Source organism: Haemaphysalis longicornis, unplaced genomic scaffold (assembly GCF_048455015.1).
Source record: "Haemaphysalis longicornis isolate Haplotype H1 unplaced genomic scaffold, Haemaphysalis longicornis Haplotype H1 scaffold_1, whole genome shotgun sequence".
In the NCBI taxonomy this organism is placed as follows: Eukaryota; Metazoa; Arthropoda; class Arachnida; order Ixodida; family Ixodidae; genus Haemaphysalis; species Haemaphysalis longicornis.
Genome location: NW_027526203.1, coordinates 137,897,651 through 137,918,753, shown reverse-complemented (window position 1 = coordinate 137,918,753; position 21,103 = coordinate 137,897,651). Strand labels below are relative to the sequence as shown.

At 48.2% G+C, this 21,103-nt stretch overlaps 1 protein-coding gene across 2 annotated transcripts in view; it reads left to right on the top strand.

The window, feature by feature from the left end:
- The first annotated feature begins 1,066 nt into the window (after positions 1 to 1,066).
- The window catches only part of LOC144166146 (cyclic AMP-responsive element-binding protein 3-like protein 2), a 63,949-nt gene continuing 43,912 nt past the window's right edge, over positions 1,067 to 21,103 (top strand). For both annotated transcript variants that reach the window (XM_077695758.1, XM_077695752.1), the window contains exons 1-2: positions 1,067 to 1,370; positions 20,327 to 20,665. In XM_077695758.1, the coding sequence (XP_077551884.1) occupies positions 20,329 to 20,665 (337 nt within the window). In that variant the 5' untranslated portion in view covers positions 1,067 to 1,370; positions 20,327 to 20,328. The remainder of the gene's footprint in view (positions 1,371 to 20,326; positions 20,666 to 21,103) is intronic.

The window sequence follows — 21,103 nt, the reverse complement described above, 5'->3', positions numbered from 1 at the left end:
TGACCCGGGCCATCGGAGCTGCAGCTCGTCATGGCATCGCAGACTAGTAGCGCCACCCAGCATGGATGAGGAACAACTATACCCCGCTCCTGTCGTCCCATTACTGTGAGCAATAAACGTTGTAAAGTGAAAGCCTTCAGTTACCAGTTTTCCATAAAAGCACCATTGTTGTAATTGTCGTCTAGTAAAAAAATGGCCTCGGTTTTAGAGAGTAAATAAACAAAAAGCACACGTGTGATCGCGTGACCTAATGGTATTCCAACCCGGGTTTGCACAGTAGCGGCCCCATGCGCTAACAACTGCGCTGTTTCCACACATTGCCACCGAGAACAAAAGTGGCCGTTGTTGTTCCTTCGTTGCACATACACACTTAAAAGATTGGCCAGGGATCGCGAGCATTGACGGAAAATGTGCCGCTTCCTGAGATTCCCAAAACTACAGATTGGAAAAGCAAAAGTTGTATAATAGTGCGTGCCGCGTATCACCTGAACGTGACTGCATTCGAGTATAAAAGGTACGCACCAGCCTCGCAGAAACCTGATTACAAGGGGGCTGTGGCGTGTGCCAGAATTCTCGCTGACGTAGTTCGCGCCGTAAGACGAAGAAACAAAGGCGAAGAGAGAGACGCGTACACGGTTTGGCAGAAAAGAATCCCGTCAAAGTAATAGCGCCAGAAAACAAAGAAACATGAGGTACGAGAAGCAAATACGACGTAGCCGTAAGCAGGTTCTTAAGAAGTATCGCCAGGCTTCCGCCTTCAGAGCGCATGAGCAGACTTAAGTTCCTGACAAATTTTATGCCACCTCCTGCCGTCAATTATATCAATTTTCTCTGTTTTCAATAATTCCACGCATTGTCCGAGGCGAGCGCCACTCGTCGTCGTCTTTCGCGCGAATGGATGCATCCGTGGCGGGGATTATACATTTCAATGGCTGAGTGTAGGAATGGTTATCTATAGGCAGAGTCCGACTTCAACTACTTGCCAGTAGCAACAAAGTCGAAACAAGCTGCTCATGCGCGGCCACACTCTCCCAATTGCACCTTGCATTTGTCTCCTGAGCACCAATAAAGGTGGAACCCATGCGCCGACATTCCACTTTGACGTTCCAAGAAACAAAGTCCCAGACATTTTTCGACGACTAAAATAATTCTTTCGGAAGATGCGTTTTGATTTAGTACTTGATAGGATGCCTGGCGCAGGTTTGCCGTGTTTTATTTCACCAACGGGATGGCGCTGGAGACAGACGACGAAAAAAACGACGATCGCGACGACTGGTACTCGTGGTAGTCAGGAATCGAGAGCCCCGAGTTGGTCTTTTTGCCAAGACGCCGGAGCCAGCACCTTTGCGACGTGTGACCCCGCAACACAGGTGAGAGCGAACAAAGATATAGCCCCGCAAAATAGTTGGCAGGCCGGGAGAACAAGGGTTGGTGCAAAAGCGCGTGTCAACCCGAGAACAAAACAGAGTGATCGCTGAGGCCGTATAACTGGCTAATTTCGAGCTAATTTCGAGCCGGACGCTTGTGCCCAGCACTTAAGCACCCGCTCCTGTGGTTTCACGGAGTCGCGCCCTTCATCGTAACCGAGCGAACGAAGGGGACACCGAGAGAGAGAGTTGCTTTATTGGAAGAGAAACGGAAGTCGACTCAGCCGAAAACAAACGAGCTAGAACGAGCAGGAGAGCGGAGGGGCAAAGTATGGCAAAAGTGTGAGGGGGAGGCCGTCATGCGGATACGGCGCGAGACATTCTCCCGGCGCCGACGCGCTAAGGGATAAGCCAGAGATCGAACAGGCCACCGAATACAGAGCGACTAGAAAAGCGGAGAATGAACGTGTTAGCAGAGTCCTTCAAAGGCATTGAAGGACTCTGGTATTAGACATGGTACCCCACGGCGGCGCGGTACGAGACAACGCCGGTGTATATCGCGCGCCTTCGTGCGTTCACTGACGCGACGATCATTTCGTGAGACGCAGCAGGTATACGCCGTCACCCACAAGGGTGTAGTTCGCCCTGCGCAAGAATTTCTAATTAGGGGGTGTCTAAATCGTCAGCCAATTTTTTTTTTTAATTAAAGCTTCACTAGTTCCGTTTAGCGGCTTCGCGGAGGATGCGCAGGTTAACATTTTGACCGGATACACACCCCCGGCGCGCCTCGAAGCGCATCGCGTGATTCAGCCTGCCGTCGGCGCTGCGCACAAGACCCCCTTTTAAGTAGGTCTGCTCACATATCGGTGCCCATGGAGGAAAAAAAAGCTTTTTTTCCTCCATGTCGCTGCCGCTTCCGTCGCCGCGGAAACGCGGCGGCAAAAGGGGGGGGGGGGCTCAGCTGATCGGCAGCCGACCAAACCCGCAGCCTCCCGCGCATGCGCCGCTACGTCGTCCCGTGGTATGACTCTTCTTGCGCCGCGTTCGCCGTGAAAGAGAAACACCGCCTTCGCCGAGAATGAAAGCGGTGCCGGGCCTTCTCCTGTGAGCGTTGCACGGGACCGAACGTCTTTGAGACGTGGTCGGCAATACGGCTGCATCGAACGTTACCCAAGCAAAACCAAGACTCATCCAGACTAAGCCAAGATTTTGCTTTGCATGTCCAAGGTTAACTAAGTTAAGCCGCAAACATTTTTTGTACCTGAATTTTTTTCTTTTTTTTTTTTTTTGCACGTGCCAATTCTTTTAGAGTAAGTCCCAGGGGGCAAGTGGACGTTAGCGGGGGAACGTCCGTCATGTGCGGTGGCCCCGAAAACTAGTAACTAGGATGTCTGCTACTAAATCTCGCAGTGTCTGAGCTGCAATCCTGACTTCATGCTTAATAGAATGCTTTGTTGGGTGAGTTTGTTCATGGAATCAAAAAATTAAAAACAGCGTAATAGACGAAGACAGAGAAAGACAGTACACGGTCGTCTACTGTGTTTACAATAGAGAGCGTTCGTCGAGTCTACGGTGTTTCTGTATCCTCGTTCATTCGATGCCTTCTTGCTGAGCTTAAACCCGTCGGTTTAGACCGCTAAGGCGTAATAAAAAAATTTCTTCCCTCTAAAGGCGTTGGTCGTACAGTAGGCCACAAAGGTAGGCCATAACCTAGGGGAGCCATTTCACAAGGCGTGCGCTTTGCAGGTGAAAAGCAAATGTGCGTAGTTTCATCACCTATACAGAGTGCGCGCTGAAACTGCTTGCAGAATTTGCGACAGGGCGTGCTCCTCGCGGATTAAACTGCAGTTAGTAGCTAATATTCTGATTTCAAATATGATCACCTGTATTTCCCACAGTTAGGCGTATTTAGTAACGTGAGTACAATGTTACTTCAAGGTATTGATACAACAAGGTTTCATACATATTCCGCGCTGTTCATTCAATATTGCCGGTGCTTCTTCGTGCCAGGGCGATAGCATTGCGCGATTGGAAAGTGACAGCAGACCAAGAACTGCGCGATAACAGAAAATGCGCTCTCTCTTCGAACAAACCTAAATAGGGAGCTGTCTATGGCGCAATAAGCAGAATTTCTCGTGGTGCAGACAAACAATGCGTAATGTCGCGAGGGCAATTTTACAGTGAAACCTTGCTCAGAATTCAAGCTAACATCCTCTCCCACGGTTGAGCTCACGTGTGGGGAACATATACACGGATGGCAAAAATATACATGAACCCTTCTGTTGTCTCCAACCCGTTGGGCCCTACTCGTATTTGTAGAGCCGAAGAGCCGCTGTCCATTTTTCCCTAACGTATTATACCCCGAGCAGGCCATCGGTAACTCACGTCCCTTACCGAAAAAAGGGCAGAGCTTTAAAAATTTGGAAGCATTTATTACAGCTACCGCATTTTATTTCTCTGACTTTTTCGCCAGTGAATTTTATACAAAGGTTCGACTTATATGCATTTTTACGCTTTTTTTTTTCACTTTCCAATCGTACATTGAATGCGCAGTTTATGTTTTCTGTATTTTTTTTTCACTTGTCTAGTGAATATACATATGTATATAAATCTACAGAAAGATAAAACTCACAAAGCGCGAGAAATAGTATAGTATTTGTGAAATCATGTAACTGTACTCTGATGAAGCCAAGATATATAAATCTAGAGCAAGATAAAACTCGCAAAGCGCGAGAAATAGTATATGTAAAATCATGTAATTGTACTCTGATGAAGCCAAGTCCCGTTGCCGCTACGTAAGTAAACCTTCTTTATTATTGTGTTGTTGCTGTGTATATAGACAGAAATAAGTGTTGGCAGCCAAGCAAACTTCGGAAAGCAAAGGCGAAAGTGTGGTAGGTGATAGAAACAGATACAGAATTTGGAAAGACAGAAAGAAAGTGGAGAAAAAATGCCCGCTGGGTGAGATCCGAACCCACGAACTCTAGAATGCGCGTATGGTGATGACCACTACGCTACCGGCGGGGCTATTTTCCCCTCCACTTTGTGGGGTATTGATATTAAGGTATTTTTGTTTCCTGCACTTGGGGGTGGTAGCCAGCGCCCACTCCGACTACCCCGAGTAGTCCGAGTTTGGTACCCGTTCGTCTATTCGCCCTACGATATATATATATATATATATATATATATATATATATATATATATATATATATATATATATATATATATATATATATAGGGAGTAGTAGAACTTTGAAGATGGTAGAGAACACAAGAGAAGAAAAACTTCGAACAAGGTAAAAGCACGATTGTGGCCTACGTTTCAGCAAAGAGAACTTGCTTTCCTCAGGGCAATCTCTCGCCTGGCAGGCAGGGTTTATATAGGGGTAGGACCCCAGGTGAAAGGAGAGGGAAAGATGGAAGGGAAATTGAGCAAGCTGATTGGTTTCGGAGTGTGTCGGGGGAGAGATTGAGGGGCCAAGAAGGTTGTCTAGTTTAAGCCGCGAAGTAGGTCACACGGAAGTCAGCTGATGGTTGATATTCGTGGAATTTTTGGACAGAAAGGATGAGAGGGTGCTTATTGACCCGCCGCGGGGTATAGGGAAAGGATCTCAGAACCGCCGGAAGCAGACCAGGCGGTGAGGGTGGGGTCCTTATCAAACTATCTGCAAATCTCAGGTCAAAAGAAAAGATAGAGACGGGGGAAAACTAACTAGGTCAAGGAAAAAAGAAAAAAAAAAGGAGAAAAAAACAGGGAGGGAAACCACATAAACCCACACACTAAAGAAAAAAGCAATGAACCGGCAACTGAAATGGCACGTGTCACCCACGACAACATTCCTGGAACAGGCCTGTCCTGAAACTCAAAAACGAAAAGATAAAGTTAGAGTGACGTACGGGGCACAAGACCACGCGGAGTAAAGAAAAAAAAGGAGAAATTAAATAAATAAAATTGAATTCCAAAACCAAAAGTTGGAGGCATGAGGGCGAGAATTAAGCTAGACGCTAAGGAATGAAAAAAAAAGAAAAAGAAATTAGGTGACCAGGTACAGAGCAGAGTGAACGGTCATAGTCTTTGTAATATATATATATATATCTATATATATATATATATATATATATATATATATATATATATATATATATATATATATATATATATATATATATATATATATATATATATATATATATATATCATGGCCGTTATGTTTCCAGATGTTACACAGGTTAGAACAAACAGGTTTCAAACATGTTGTACTTATGTTTCTCCGTACCTTTAAATTGTTTTTACCCCTTTATTTCTCTAGAAGACCGACAGCAATGATGCTGTTGCACTTGCGAGGCCACGGGCTCCGGCCGGGCGCAATTCAAATCGAAGCCGAGCTGAGACGAGCCGTTCTCTGCCCTCTCGTGTTGATGTTCAGTCGCCATATCTGTTGTCCGGTTCGTGTCACCATGCCGCCCCGGCAATCGCGGAGGAGCTATACAGCAAAGTTTAGACTCACAGCTGTTGAGTATGCGCTTGAAAAGGGTAACCGTGCGACGGGACGATGCTTTGGTGTCAGTGAAAAAATTGGCCGCGTATCTGCTCCTTTCGTTGCAAATGACCGCGAAAGATGATAGTGTTTCATCAACATTTGCCAATTAAATGCCTCCCTTCGCTTTCCCGCTCACCTTTTATGCTGTTATTCTCCCGCCGCACTTCTGTCAAGATAAACGCGGTAGAGGTTTGCTCAAGTCAATTTAAATTTACCGCGTTCTACTGCTCCAAGCCGGGTGCCTCTATGCCAGCGCTGCCGTACGGCGGAGACTCGCGTAAATGGAGGCGCCCTACTTCAACGTCTATAGAACCACATTTCTTCACTTTATGTGCATTCCAAGCGAAACGTGGAACCTCTCTAGCGGAACCTTTTGTAACTGTTGCCATTTGATTTCTTAAAACGCCGCCCGAAGTTACAGTGGCGCCGGCAACAGTAGGTGACGGAGTGAATTTTTTTTTCTGCGCAGTGGACATATTTCATTTGCCATCGCTAAAATCAAGCATCCATAAAGGAACACTGCAAATATCCTTTGTCTATTGATTTTCTGCCTCATATTTGCGTAATGCTTGTTCTTGTTCAACAATGTTGACAAGTATGAACATTGCCACCGTACTTATACGTTTGATTTGGCTGTGGTTATATAAAACTATTGCGGAACATCTATTTCACTTCATCCGGCTTGCTGAATGGAGTGACAGACAGACAGACAGACAGACGGACAGACAGACAGACAGACAGACAGACAGACAGACAGACAGACAGACAGACAGACAGACAGACAGACAGACAGACAGACAGACAGACAGACAGACAGACAGACAGACAGACAGACAGACAGATAGATAGATAGATAGATAGATAGATAGACAGACAGACAGACAGACAGACAAAATAAAGGGCTATAAAGTAAAATAAAAGCCCAACCCGTACCACGTACGTATCACGGGCGACGCCAATTAAAAATAAACAAACTGGACCATCGTCTTTCAAGAAAGACCATCGTCTTTCAAACGGTCACGATTGGCGGAGGCAGGAGGAGAAGCTACGTGCCATGAGGAGTACGAAGAAAGCCAACCGAGGGATGACAGCCATATGGCCCCAGCTCGAAGCGCGTTTGCTCGCGGGGATGTTGGAGCAACGTGCTGATCCCCAGGGGACTTGCCTTTGGTTCAGTTGCGCTTCAAAGCGCAAATGATGTGGGTCCACGGTTTTATTGATGGACCTTCTTGGTACTTTAGAATCATGAGGCGCAACTGTCTGACCATCCGAGCGCGCACTACGCTTTGCCAGAAGCTGCCAGAAGATTTTTCAGAAACGTTGGAGAATTCCAAGGCGTTTGTGAAGAAACAATTGGACGAAAATGAGATCTCGGAAGATCGCGTCATCAGTATGGATGGCATTCCGCTGACGTTTGGCATTTCAATGGGAAGAGCTGTTGTGCAAAAGGGCGACAAGTCGGTGTGGCTGGGAACAACAGGGCACGAAAAGTCGCATTTTACGGTCGTCCTTGCTAACTGCGCGGACGGGCCGAAAATGCCACTATTGCTGATATTTAAGCGGAAGACACTGCCGAAGGACCGCTTCCGTTCAGGTTTCATGTTTTAGGCAAATGTGGGGGGATGGATAGATGAAAAAAAGGTGGCCACTTGGCTCGGCCGATGTTCTTCCAAATAACCGGATGGCTTCTTCCGAGCGAAAAAAGGTGTACTTGTCATGGACAGCATGCGTGCGCATATTACCGACACAACGCTGAAGCAAGTAAAGGCTGTCCAGGTGGTATGACGAAGATTTTACAACCTTTAGATATCGCCGTCAAACGCAGCTTTAAAGCTCTACAGCGGCATTTGGCGAGACGTGGATGACGGGCGGTGAAGACAGCTTTACGACAACTGGGCGTATGAGGCACGCTACGTTTCGCGAGGTTGCCAGGTGGGCCGACGTAGCCTGGGCTGCAGTTTCGGCGTCTACCGTAACTAAATGATTTAGAAAAGCTTGTCTTGCTGCTTCTGCGCGTGCAGCGATTATGACAGTGGCCACTCTGAAGCTGGTGAGGACGTATACTGCGACCCTGCCTGCTCAAGCGGCCAGGGAAGGCAAAGCCTGTGATGTGTTTGAATGATGCGCGACGAATAAATCTTCGTTTCCTTTGCTGTTGAATATTCGTTGAAATTTAATCTCATAACCTGTGGCTCTTGGGCTGAAGCGTTAGAGAGTTTTAGTGATCCGGAATGCTTGAGTACATTGCATCTCAACGTGAACGTACGACTAACAATGATTTAGTTAGGCTGACCGCGCCAAGAAAAGGTTCCTCTTGTGACAAAGCTCGTCTGTGTATACGAACGTTTTCGTTGATACGTGCTTAAATCGGGAAGTGCGTATTATACAAAGCAGCGACTTACAATCTTGAAAATACGGTATTAACGTTCTATTAATTTTGGACTATTTTCTCCGGAGTCAATTCATTTCATGTAACTGGAAAATTTATTGTAATTTATTGTAAAATTAGGAGAGCGAAGTAAAAGCAACCTATTGAAAATACACTGTAATTACTATTTTAGATATATGTAAAATTGGTTTGGCAACGCATTTCAAACGCCTTAAAAATACTCTTTAAAAAGATTCAAAATTAGTAGCGGGTAATACGTACAACTCTCAACACATTGCATTGCATGGCAATGCATCTTTGCGCGAATTCGTTAGCTTTCAACCTAGGAAATTGTTTTCAAGCGAAGTTTTACTGTCCTTACTAGTAGATGGCGTTGTATGTACACCCGCGCAATTTTTTTACCAATATCACGGGAGCGTCGGCCGTTCGGTCAATCAGTGCCGTATGATGAAGCGATACGGCAACCTCGGCGAGAGTAGTCTCTCTAATAGTATCAATGGCCCTAAATATTATAAGAGAAGCCGTTGAATTTTGAATAGCCAAGATAAAGCCGTCTTTGGAGCTGTATAGCAGTAGGAGTGCACTTCGGTCGGCGGTTTTCGCTTCCGTTCTACAGCTCGCTGGGGTGTGTGACAGCTTTGGCTATTTGGAAACGCTTTCGCAGTTCTGTCGAGAAACACAGTTCGCAGTAGCGCGCTCGCCTCGCTGGGGGCAGTTGGAATTCCGCGCGGGAGCGAGCTGCCGCGACCATAGAGTTTCTTACTAAGTATACTAGAGAGGAAACTGCACCTGGGAATCCATGTCGTCGTGGGGGGCCATGGGAAGACCACTGCTTCCGGCTTGAGCTTGGCATGACGATTCGAATCTTAAGCGGTTTTCGGGATTTGCTTTCTTCACTATACATTAGCACGTCTACCAGCTACGAGGTAGCCGAAATCCTCCCTGTACTATGGTAGCCGTGAGCCGTGGCAACTGCATGTTCGGCGAAAGAGCAGGAAGGGCGTGATCGTACCTAACGTAGGTCATGCCGGAGTAAAAGGAACGTATGACTGAGCGGGTAATGTAGCAAGAAACTGTACGGCCATGACGGTCCACTCAGCGTGCCTGGCTAGCGAAGCGGGGGCCCCCCTACGGTAACGCCGCTTGAGTCGGAGCGCGCCAGGCATGCGCAGTGACGCTCCCGCTCGCTAATGGAGCGGAGCGAACCGTGAAAAAACGGTCAGCTAGAACTCTCTATCAATTCCTTATTACCGAAATTACCTTCCTTAACTCTTCAGTACGTAACTGCACTTGTATTTCCTTCAAGCGTGCCGCTCGTACACGCATATGCAGTTTGCAGCTCCGGTGCAGCGATGTCGCCTAAGCGTCGTAAAGCCAAAATACGGATCGTGTTAGCGCTAGTGTTGCTTTCTGGGGGCATCGTGGACCTTACTACGTTTACTAACTCCAGACTCTAATAATTTACAGCCGTGTTTTTCTTGTGCATCCATATGTCCAGCTATGTACAGTTCAGCCTTTCAAAAAGGAGCTATCTCCTCATTGAAGCCTCATTCATCTTTCGCAGAGGCGCTTTTATGATCGGTTGAACGGATTTCTTGAGTTGAAGACATCAAAAAGGTGGTCAAGGATCTTTACGAATTCAGGCGTAGCATGTGCACCTTTAAATTTCCGATTAAAGCTTTAACGGGCATTTGTAAAAGTCTAGTAGGTCTGCCATATATGAACTGAACGTCAGAACTGCAAGGCGAACTTGGTCAAATGTCTCCTATGCACCACAAATAGCACAAAGGCCGGAGTAGGTAAGACCAGCGCGGCGAATATAAAAGTAGAGCATAGGAACTCGACATCGGAAGCTGGTAACAGGACCTTGCGTTGACGAGTTTCACAAAAAAAGTTTTCGAAGCTCATACGAACGCGTAAGACTTGAAGGTAGCGAAGCTGCACGCAAGCTTCACGACCATCACGACGGCTTAAGTATACGATTGCAGCCTATTTGCTTCTTCGCTGCTACCGCAACATAATTGTTGCTATAAGTGTGAGCTTACTTATTTTTTGGAAGTGATATTCATTGGACATCGCCTTGGAGGGGCGTACGCTATGATCTGCCTTTCTCGTTCCGAACAAGTGTTGCCACGGTATCGGCGAACGGTGGAGTTTTTTTTTTTTTTTTTTGTCATTCTCTTTCGTCATTTTTTTTTTTTTTTTCGTCAAGTGGGCATGGTGGGATTGAAAACGTGCGCCGATGACGCTCTGTGGAAGCCGCGAGGTACGCACACGCGAGCGCTCGGCATTTTTGTTGTTGTTGTTGTTGTTGTTGTTGTTTGGTTTTGTTAACTGCCGAGCGGCCACCGCGAGGCCTTCGCTCACGTGCGCGCGCTCGGCAATTTCTTGGTATTTTAAACTGCGGACACGAAAAATTACGATTTGCTAAGGAGTTTCGCTCTTAAAACTGTCGTATTGCCGCGCGGACATAGAGGCAAGTACAAGATGCCCTAGCTATCATGCACTAAGGTTTTAAAAAAGAGCAATGGTGTTTTTCGCTAATAGTATTTAATTCGTTGTAGTTACCTAATTCGAGAAGTAGTGTCCTAATCATGAGGCACTTGTAGGTACCCACGAGAGTCATCTGACTGCGGTATTTTCAACGGCGAACAAATTGCGCATTGATTCATTCTGGCTGATAAAAGAACCCCGCGAAATATGAAAAATACCACGTGATGGCGCTCCCGCCGGCATCATAAAACAGCGCCCTCGACAGGCTGCGTTTGAGTTAGCCAGAATGCAATGAAGGAAAGAAAGAAGAAATCGTGACCGAGTTTGTCCCTTATCTGCCGCCATAGAGTTTCTTACAGTATACACTACAGAGAGAGAGAGAGAGAGAGAGAGGGAAACAACATTTATTTGTCCAACATGGTTTTGAAGCAAAGGAGGCGGAGCCTCTTCACCCCCCTCACACGGCGGCCAGAAGTCCTTGGGCTCCGGCGGCGTCTTCGCCCATTTGGACAACCCGGATCTGTACGTCCGGATCGGAGCTACGCAGAAGAAGAATTCGTTAGGGGCTTTGCTATTAAGACCGAGGAGCAGTGGGAGACCGTTTCACACTAGAGAGGAATCGGGCGCTAGCGTCTATGCGGCTCATATCAAGTCCACATGTGTCGTCATGGGCCTATTATACCATGAGATCGCCTTAGTTTCGTCATTGTCTTGGACAGAAATGTTTTAGTGGCCGTATGTTTGAACACAGAGGTAAAAAAATTGCAAAAAAATGTGTGGTATTATATAAGTGGAAAATAAAATAGGCTGTTTTAAAGCTAAGAAAAAAGAACACAAAGCGTATTTTTGCGAAACGGTTGTGCCTACTATTCTACAGATCAAGCTGGTGGTTAACAATGTTAATCTTTGGGGGAAACTCATTATAAAGTCTTCTTTCATCAATTCCACGATTATTTGAAATTATAACTTGTTTGAAGAGCTTGGAAATGTTTTTGAGCGTGCCTGCGAAAACTTCGCCTTCTTGGTGAACCGATGCACCAACCGCTAGCTACAGTTTGACAAAACTTGTTGCTGAGAGAGTTGCTTCGTACTTGAAGAAAAATTGCAGCATCTCCACTCCGTGGATGATGGCGAGGGCGCGGAGTACGGGGACTCGAAATGACATCCAAGTTGCGCACCGAGTGACATCCCATTTGCTCCCCGACCGTCATTCGATTTGAGCCGTGAGTTGCACCTTGATTATTCCCTAACTGAAATTGCAACTCACGGCTCAAATGGAATTTCGCTTGATTCTCGGTTGATGGTGGTGTGCGCACGGATGGACGCGGACGAACATTGGGCGATCCTAAGATACTCCGCACCATTACATGCGAGGGAGTAAGCCTTCTGCCTCTCGGGGACTAACTCACGGTCGTAGCCCAATGGGTAAAACTACTGACACTAACTCTGTCTGGTCTACCAAACACAGGCGCGAATCTTGCCGGTGCCTGTGTGTTTTTTTGCAGTTGTAAATGCTGTTCGCACGGACTCGGACGGACATTGTGCGGTCCTAGATACTCCGCACCTAAAACGAAAACGTGGCGGTAAATGCTCATTCCCACTGGCGATTTGCCTCGTCGCGCGTCGCGCGATGAGGCCATGAGGCGGTGTTCGCACTCGTGATGAGCGATGATGCGACTGCGTTCAGCGCAGCTGTTACCCGATTTGTGCGGCTTCCTTGGTTCGTCAACCATTCGCAGTCAAAGAAAATTGTTACAGGAGCGCGACAAAAGCAGTTAGAAATCAAACTAAAACACATGCTACTAACCTGGAACAATGCCGAAGGCATTGCTGGTTGCAAGAGGAGCAGAAAATAAAAAGCTCAAAAGGCTCTTTTCAACATAGTATTGCACAAAGAAATGCACACGCTTGCTTTCACGCCACAACACTCGCATCACGGCCCACAAACTTCGCTTATTTACACAGGCGCAAAGTTCTAATGCCTCCGAACTCTACGTGTGTTTACCAGTTGTGATAGAAGTACGGAGTGCAAGTCAATTCCTACGTTCTCGCTATCCACCTAGCTACATACGATGATTACTTGCTTTTACAATCCATACATGTTTCTCTACACCGATGAGTTCCACGCTGTTCGTTGATTAGTGCACGGGTACGCTGAAGCCACTGACCAAACAACCGAAGCGCACGGGAAATTGCTTGCCGGCCCAACCGGCCGAGCGAGCCCAGCGGCGGCCCCGCCACCGTTTGCTTTGCCGGATGTGAACAAACGTTTTGTTTCCGGCAACGTCAGCCTACTCCGCGGCCATGAGTGGCTATCCGGTTTTTCGGGGCCGTCGCGCGACGAGGGAATTCGGGCCGAGAGCGATCTGCTCCGCCGTCGCAAAGCGACGAAAAGCGACGGCCGGATCATGGCTTTGCGACGTCGCGGAACGTCGCATGACAAGGCGAATCGCCAGTAGGAACGTGCCTTAAAAGTCGTGGACGAAGACGAGATAGGACGGATTCAGGCACCCGTATCTGTCGTATCTTGTCTTCGTCGAAGTACCTGTGCTTTCTTTTAGATGCAACGCGTCTCTTTAACTCGCCTTGTCCCGCGTCATTGTCGCGCCGTAGTCCGCATCCCTCCCCCATTCTCCTCGCCGCGGCAGCTACGCGCTCCGCCGCTCTCATCGCAGCGCCATCTGTGCGTCAGCGCGGTCAGCGCGCACCTTGCGTTCGGCTGCGCTCGCTCCCGTCGCCGTGCCAGCTGCGCGTTAGCGCGCAGCTTGCGCTCGGTTAAAAATTTACACGATCTTCCCGCGAGGGGAACCATGGGGTAGATGCGACGCATCGGGGGTGAAAATGCTGCGTAAATAGGATACACAACAACAGCAATCCACACGCTGACATCGCTAACATAACGGAAACGCAACGGCAATCCCCGATGCGTTACATCTACCCCAGGGTTCCCCTCGCGGGAAGATGGTGTCAATTTTTTGAAAGCAAAGCTTTTTACCTCTACCCCCCAAGGGTTTTTTCGCGACCGTTGGTGTCAACAGAAAACTCCCGCGAACAAATAAAAGAAGTTACTGGCACCGCCAGGAATCGAACCTGGAACTAATACAGTAACGAAGCGTGAGCCCGTTGTCCTACCGATTGAGCTACGAGCCGACGTGGAAACGGGGAAGACCCGCGGTGCACTCAGCAAGCACATCTGCGGGTTTACCCCCTGCGTTCTCGCTGAATCCCACGTGATAGCGTCACGCGACCTTTCGCGCCGCTGTGTGCTCCACACGCGGCACGTGTAGCGGCCGTGTCCGCACCTTGAGCATACGCTAGGGCTTACAAAAATTAAAGGAAGCTCACACCAATGCATGCAATCTCACTTCTAGTAAGCCAATATGCTAAAACCTGTGGCCTCCAGTGTTCACCTAAAAAATCAGAGCTCCTTGTCGTCTGCCCTCACGCCAAATGACAGATCAAGGAAGACACCCAAATACTCCTTCATGGCCAGGCCATCACCCCAAGCCCCATCATCAAGATCCGGGGCCTACATCTCCAGTCCAACACCAAGAGTGACGATCCTTGCAGCGCCTCAAACACAGCATTAATCAAATCATACACATAATCAGGCGAGTTGCCACCAAGACGCGAGGCCTCGAGGAAGTCAATAGCCTTCGATTAATTTAAGCTTTTGCCCTCTGAGAATCACCTAAGTCACCCCCTATCTTTTTCACGGCAAGGAGGACATAAAGATGCTTGATATAATGATTATAAATGAGGTTAAGCAGGCCATTGGTCTTACCATGAGTGCACCCACGGAGAGGGTCCTTAGGGTGGGGCTCCACTACACAGCGGAAGAGCTGATAGAGGGCTATCTTTCTAACCAGAAGCTCCGATAGAGCAGAACTGTACTGGTTCGCCGCATCCTTCACCAGATTGGCTGGGCAGCACACGATGTCACTCCACGTGATGTACTCCCGGACTCTTGGCGACCAGAACTAAGATGCTCTTCCTTTTACCCAGAAATATGAACCCCTCACACCACGAAGGTCGCCGACGAGCACGAGCACAAGCGCTCAGCCCCACCCACGGCGTCAATGATGCAGTTATCTGCACAGACACCTCCCAACATCGAGGGCAGCAGTACGCAATCATCGTGGCTACCACCAGAAGCAACCTCCTTGCGTGTGCCTCACTCAAGACCCAAGACATGACGGCAGCAGAAGAGGCAGCCATCGCCTTGGCTCTCACTCAACCATGGGTTCCGAAGGTAGTCACCGATTCCCAACAGGCCTAGCAGAAATACCAGTCAGGGTGGGTGTCCCGAGCTGCACTGCGTGTGGTAAAAAAACACTGCCCAACCGGTGCCATTAAGCTCATCTAGACGCCTGCTGACGCTTCCATGAAGGGCAAAGAATACGCCCACCAACAGGCCTGCGCTATTACCTCACCCCCCCCCCCCCCTCCAACCCCCATGCTATGGCACTGCACGAAGACAGTCACCAGCTTGTCACGTTCAGGGACATAACCCAGCATTATCGCTTTCAAAGACAGACCCTACCCTCACCGCACCCTGAACTTTCCACTGAACAACTACCCTACGGGTCATACCATCCGACGCGTCTTCCCTCAATGCACCCGAATCGCTAAGACGCTGAATGTAAATTTTGCTCACAAGTAGAAACACTACCACATAATCGAGGTGTGCGACTTCATCCCTGAGCACCCACTTCTCTTCCCGTCAACTACCCAACAACAACAATGGGAGATGTCGCTGTCCAGGTCTCTCTGTCTACCCATCTTCAGCTTGTGGACAGAGCACAGGCGGCGCGGGATGCATATGGGCTCCAGTGAAGAAGAAACCACTCCCCTGGCCCGCCCCCTGGACCGTTCAGAAATCCGAATAAAAGTATTTGCTCCTCCTTGTCCTCCTCTATCTCTCGACGATTTCGTCGTCTTTGTCGGCGGCGGCAGAGACGGAGAAGGGAGATCGTCTAACACTGGCTCTGGGCTTCCGGTAATTTATAAAAAAGAGTTCCCACTCATGCGCTTCCACAATACAACTTAGCCAAACACCGTTCATGAATCATGCATTGATTTAACCTTAAAGCATATCTTTTTGCAGTAATTAAGGGTGTGGTTAAGTGCATTGTCTCTGGTTTCACTATTTGTAGAGCCACGTGAGTGAATTTAAGTGATGTCGCAAGGGTAATTGTGGGTGTCGCTTACAGCTTTGCTTTCCAAGCACATTCACAGGGTGGATTGGCGCGCTTTTTTTTTTTTTTTTTCGTCAGCTACAACTTTCACGGCGGCATATTACCCGCTCAGACATACGTTCCTTCGGCTCCAGCATGACCAACGTTAGGTGCGATTACGCCCTGCCTGCTCTTTCACCGAACACGAAGTTGTTACGGCTCACGGCTACCACAGAACAGGGAGGCTTTCGGCTGCCTCGTAGCTCGTAGACGTGCTAATGCATAGTGAAAAAAGCAAATCCCAAAAACCGCTTAAGAATCTGTCATGCAAAGCCCAACCCAGAAGCGGGGGTCATCCCATAACCCCCCATGACGACATCGATTCCCAAGTGCAGGTTCCTGCTGCTGCACGCAGCAGGAACCTGCAATTCTGCTGCACGCGCCCCGCGAAACTTGGTGTTGCTGCTCCTTCCATGCATGCCATTATCACAGGTGCTGTCTCTTCAGGCGTGTGACAAGCAAAGCAGTTGCTTTCAATCAGCTTATTTGAGGGCCCTGCTTTATGCAGCGGGTGGGAGCGCCAGGACATGGTATTTTTGACATTTCGAGGGGTTTCTTAATCAGTCAGAATAAACGAGTGCGCAATCACTTCGTCGCAGAAAATGCTGCAGTTTGATGGCTCTCGTGGGCACCTACAAGTGCCTCACTGTCACTTTAATTATCGGGACATTACTTCATGAGATAATTAATTACAATTAATGAAACCTTATTTATAAAATTACTGGCCGCTACTCCACTGCACTGAAATCATTGGGGCTCTTCGATTTACAGTCTCGGACTCACGGCGGATAGTCCGCGGGTAGTCCGAGTATTCCCCGAAGCCATAGGGATACTTTGGGAAGTCGAATGCCGGACTGCTTCTCGGGGAGTCCGCGGTGGTTCCGAGACTGTAAATCGAGGAGCCTCATTAGGCACCAGGTTTTCTTCGTGTAATGGTATTGCTCTTTTTAAAAATCTTGGCGCATGATAGCTGGGACACCCTGTATAAAGGCACTGGTTTTTCAAACGTGTTGGCTTGTTTTTGGTCGAGATAAGACGCCGCAGCAGTTATAAGAACTACGCTGAAAATTCCCACTCACTTAGAAACTCCAGTACATGGAAGTTAAACGCAATGTATGCAATTTAAATGCAGGCTGACTGTCGATCCTTAGCCAACCAATAAGCAACGCCTGCGGGTCAATGGATTTTAACGACCTTAGGCATATCCGCTTAAGTAGTGCACAAATGTCATGCGGTAATGTCGACCGGCAAGTTGAAGATGTTTAAGCTTGTTGACTGGAAAGATGACAGATGTCTAAGTTTAGCAATATCGCTACTAGAAAGCCGCCGCGGTCGTCTGCTGTGGTGGCCGGCCGGGTAGCAGACGATGCGCCGATGGTAACGCAAGACTCGACTACAACGCCACTCGCGGCCGCCGTTCGGGCCACTCTCTTCCGCTGGTGGAGATGCGGAGCTCCGAAACTGAGTTTATTCTAAGTAGTATCATTGGTATGTATATAGTCTCTGTGTGTATGCATATAGTCTGTAGTAGCCTGTTCATCGCCTGTTATTTTATTGCCTTTTTACTGTCCTCCCTTTTATTGTTCATCCCTCCCTCGCCGAGCCCTGTGCCCTGTGTTAAAAGGCAAACCTTCGCCATGTAAACATTACCCGTTCAATAAACACTTTCTTTACCTCGCTCTCTCTCTGGGTGGCGCTAAGGGAAACTGGTGACAATTAATGCTACCGTATCTTATTACCGGCGACTGGCCGGTAGTACATTGGCAGTTGCGGGTTAATATTAAAGAGAACGATTGTTATGCCGAGAGACCAGTAGGCGTCAGCGCGCGTGAACCGCCCAGTGTTGCTTTACGCACATGTACCAAGCTTACGTGGGTCGCTTCCGACCCTCTTGGTTAGTTCGAAACAGACTTTTTGACGACTCTTGGGTTTAGTATGCAGAATGGCGACATGCGGCCAAGAACCGACCGCAAGCTGCGTTCACTATATACTGTATCAGGCCTTCCGCACTGACCATGCGCATTTCCCAGAGTGGTCCACTTCCCCTTGCGGCGGCCGCTGCGAATGTCTGCGCCAATCGCGCAAATAAAATGGGGGACGAAACGAGAAGAAGAAAAGGCAAAACAAAATTCGGAAATTTATCCAAAATATAGCCCCTCCATCGCGTCAACATGGGCTGACTTAGAACTAAGAAGCGTCACATGTAGCTTGCGATTCCCCGACAGCGAACGAAAATTCACCCCCGCACTCTCCACAAGCCCACTCATCAGGGGGCCGCTGCGTTAAATAAGCGCAGAGATAAAGGCGCATAATAGGGTTTCATTGATTTTACATGTTCTCACAGTCCCTGAATTGTGCCATGCACGGATGGCGGAGGATAGGGCATCGTGCTCGAAAGGTGAGCTAAGCCTACAAACCGCGTGGGCACCTATAAAAGGCGTCTACACAATCCTCCTCTTGGCGCGTGAAGGACACCTTGGCAGCACTCTGGAGATTCGTCTGCGCGGCCTCGATGGCTGGACATTACTAGCGTCCTTCCTGCCCTCCCCCTTCCCCTGCGGCTTCGGGCCATCCTTTCTTAATAATGTTTTCTGCCTTCCTTCTACACAATCTTCGTTGCAAGGCAAACGCATTGTGCTTAATTGTGGGGGTCCACCACATGAGCAGCTAGCCATAAATTCATGCTTACCTTTGGCTACACGGGAGGTTACGCCCGTCCAAGCAGAAGTACTATCTTGATCACAGTTAGGGTGAACACGGGAGCGCGTGTCATTCCATGCACGGGAGCCGCCTGTCGGCGTTCAAGGTAACTTAGCCCGCGCATCACATAGCCTCGTTGCAAATGAACTGCGCATGCGTGTGAAGTTACCCGGAACGCCGACAGGCGGCTCCCGCGCACGGAAGGACACGCGCTCCCGTGTTCACCCTAACTGTGATCAAGATAGTACGTCCGCCAAAACACCATGCGTTGAAGTCTTCGGAAACTACTGACGCCACAGAGAGGCCAAGGACGCTCAGTGCGCTGCGCAGCGGCACCACTCTCCGTGCCGCATGCCACGGGCACCCAGAAGATTGCAGTGACCGGCGCCCAGCTGCTGACACTCTCAAGCATTAGCGATAATTTTGCTCCTAATGTCGGTATTTTTAACCCCTCTACAGTGATATTGTAATTATTTTTCTGATTTGTCACTTTGCTCGAGCATACTGTCTCAACTAGGTCTTTTTGTTTTACCGTATACGCCGAAATACAGTCGCTTACGTATTTGTACGCAGAGTTTCTCTCTAAGAAATCACGCTTAGTCGTATGTCTATCTATAATACAGGCAGCGCGGTACGCAAACTTAGCGAATAGTCTCTCTTCCCCCGTTTTTCCCGTCGTCTTTCATAATACTGCGGGCAAAATTATATCAGTGCTCTTATTACTTTGAAGCGCATTTCCAGAGGCATTTCAATTGTCTTGACGCGTATTTCAAAATTCAACGTTTTATTCTTCATGTATGTGCACTTGAAATGTATTTTGATTCAATATTTTATTAACTTGGAACGCACCTTGATAACGCCAATTTTATTGTATTTATTGCGGATTTCTGTTATCTTTATTACACAAATACAAAACGCATTTGAAAGGCATTCCTATTATGCTGGCAGTATACTCATGTTCTTCTTCATATTTACTGCGTACTGTGGTATGCTTCCCAAAATTATTTAGCCCAATGTACTGGAATCTTTGAACCACATTTCCACCATGTTGATTTAGCGTTAAGAAAATGTTTCGAAATATTTCGAATATTTTCAGCGTACAGGAATGCGTTCCTGTGCACTTTCAATCTAGTTGGAAAGTATAACTACTCTATTTTCCCCACATTCTGAAAATGTATTTTTAATATCCAGTAGAAATTCTAGAAATACGCTTTACTTTAATGCAATGTATTTTAGAAGTACAAGGGATATTTCAAGTGCATTTCACGTACACCCAAGAGCAAACGTTTACGGACCATGAAAGAAGTAATTTTGGATTATTTCTCTGCCGCACGGCAGCCCGGGGTAGTATGTGCAGCATTTTTCATTACTTCAGCAACTATACGAAATCTCGCATGCACACGGCAGTTCGTACGACTGCTACCGGAAGAGAAATAACCTAAAATTGCCATTTTCCTGGTCCGTAAACTTTTGTACCTGGCTGTACACGCAGACACATTTCCAACGTATTAAATTTCGCCCACCAGTATCATTTTATTCGTATCATATCCCGTGACCGTTGCGGACTAATGCTGGGCTCGGCGTCACATTATTTGCAGGTATGGATCCCCGGCTCTCCTCGGAGGCACCCCTCTCGACTGTGGTGGAGGGAACTGGCAGTTTTGCACACACGTGGCCGGTAGTGGTGAAGACGGAGCCCGTTAGTCCTTCACCCCCCGAGGACCCGCTACCCCCGATGACAGAGCAGCCTGCATGGGGAGAGGCCTTGGACGCGGTGGTGAAGGAGGAGCCCGATTCGCCTCCGCCCGCTGGCTTGCCCCTGATGACGCCGCTGTTCGTTCTGCCTGTTCCTGTAGCCAGCGCGGAGATCCAGCAACACCAGCACGTTGACCACCCAGAGCTCCCGCAGCAAGCTTTCGTCCTGCCGCCGCCACAACGTGAGTACCATCTCACGTTACCTCCTCGGTTACGTCGATTGCACGCCCACTCGCACAGACTTCCAATCAGCCCTTCCCAGCGCCACGCGTCAGCTTGTATTTGCCCTAAATTCTGGTATCTCTTCCCTCCACTCAATCACTGTTAGTGCAAAATGCTGCGCCATGTGGGAGTGAAGGGAATACGAAGCGTACTGGCTGTCCTCATGATATTGCTTAGAGTTTCTTTAGGATCCCTCATATTGTTTGACCCCTCAACGCAGTGTGTTGAAGGACAGTGCGGCGAATTACAGCAAAAGGGAGATCCCCCGGTTTTCCAAAGATACAATACCCGGGGAGAGAAATATGAGGGCGCGCACGAGCCGCCTTACTTAGGGTCCTGGTTCGGAAATTGAGTGAACGGAAGTTGCGTACCGGGGGTATGTGATGTATTTTACTGAT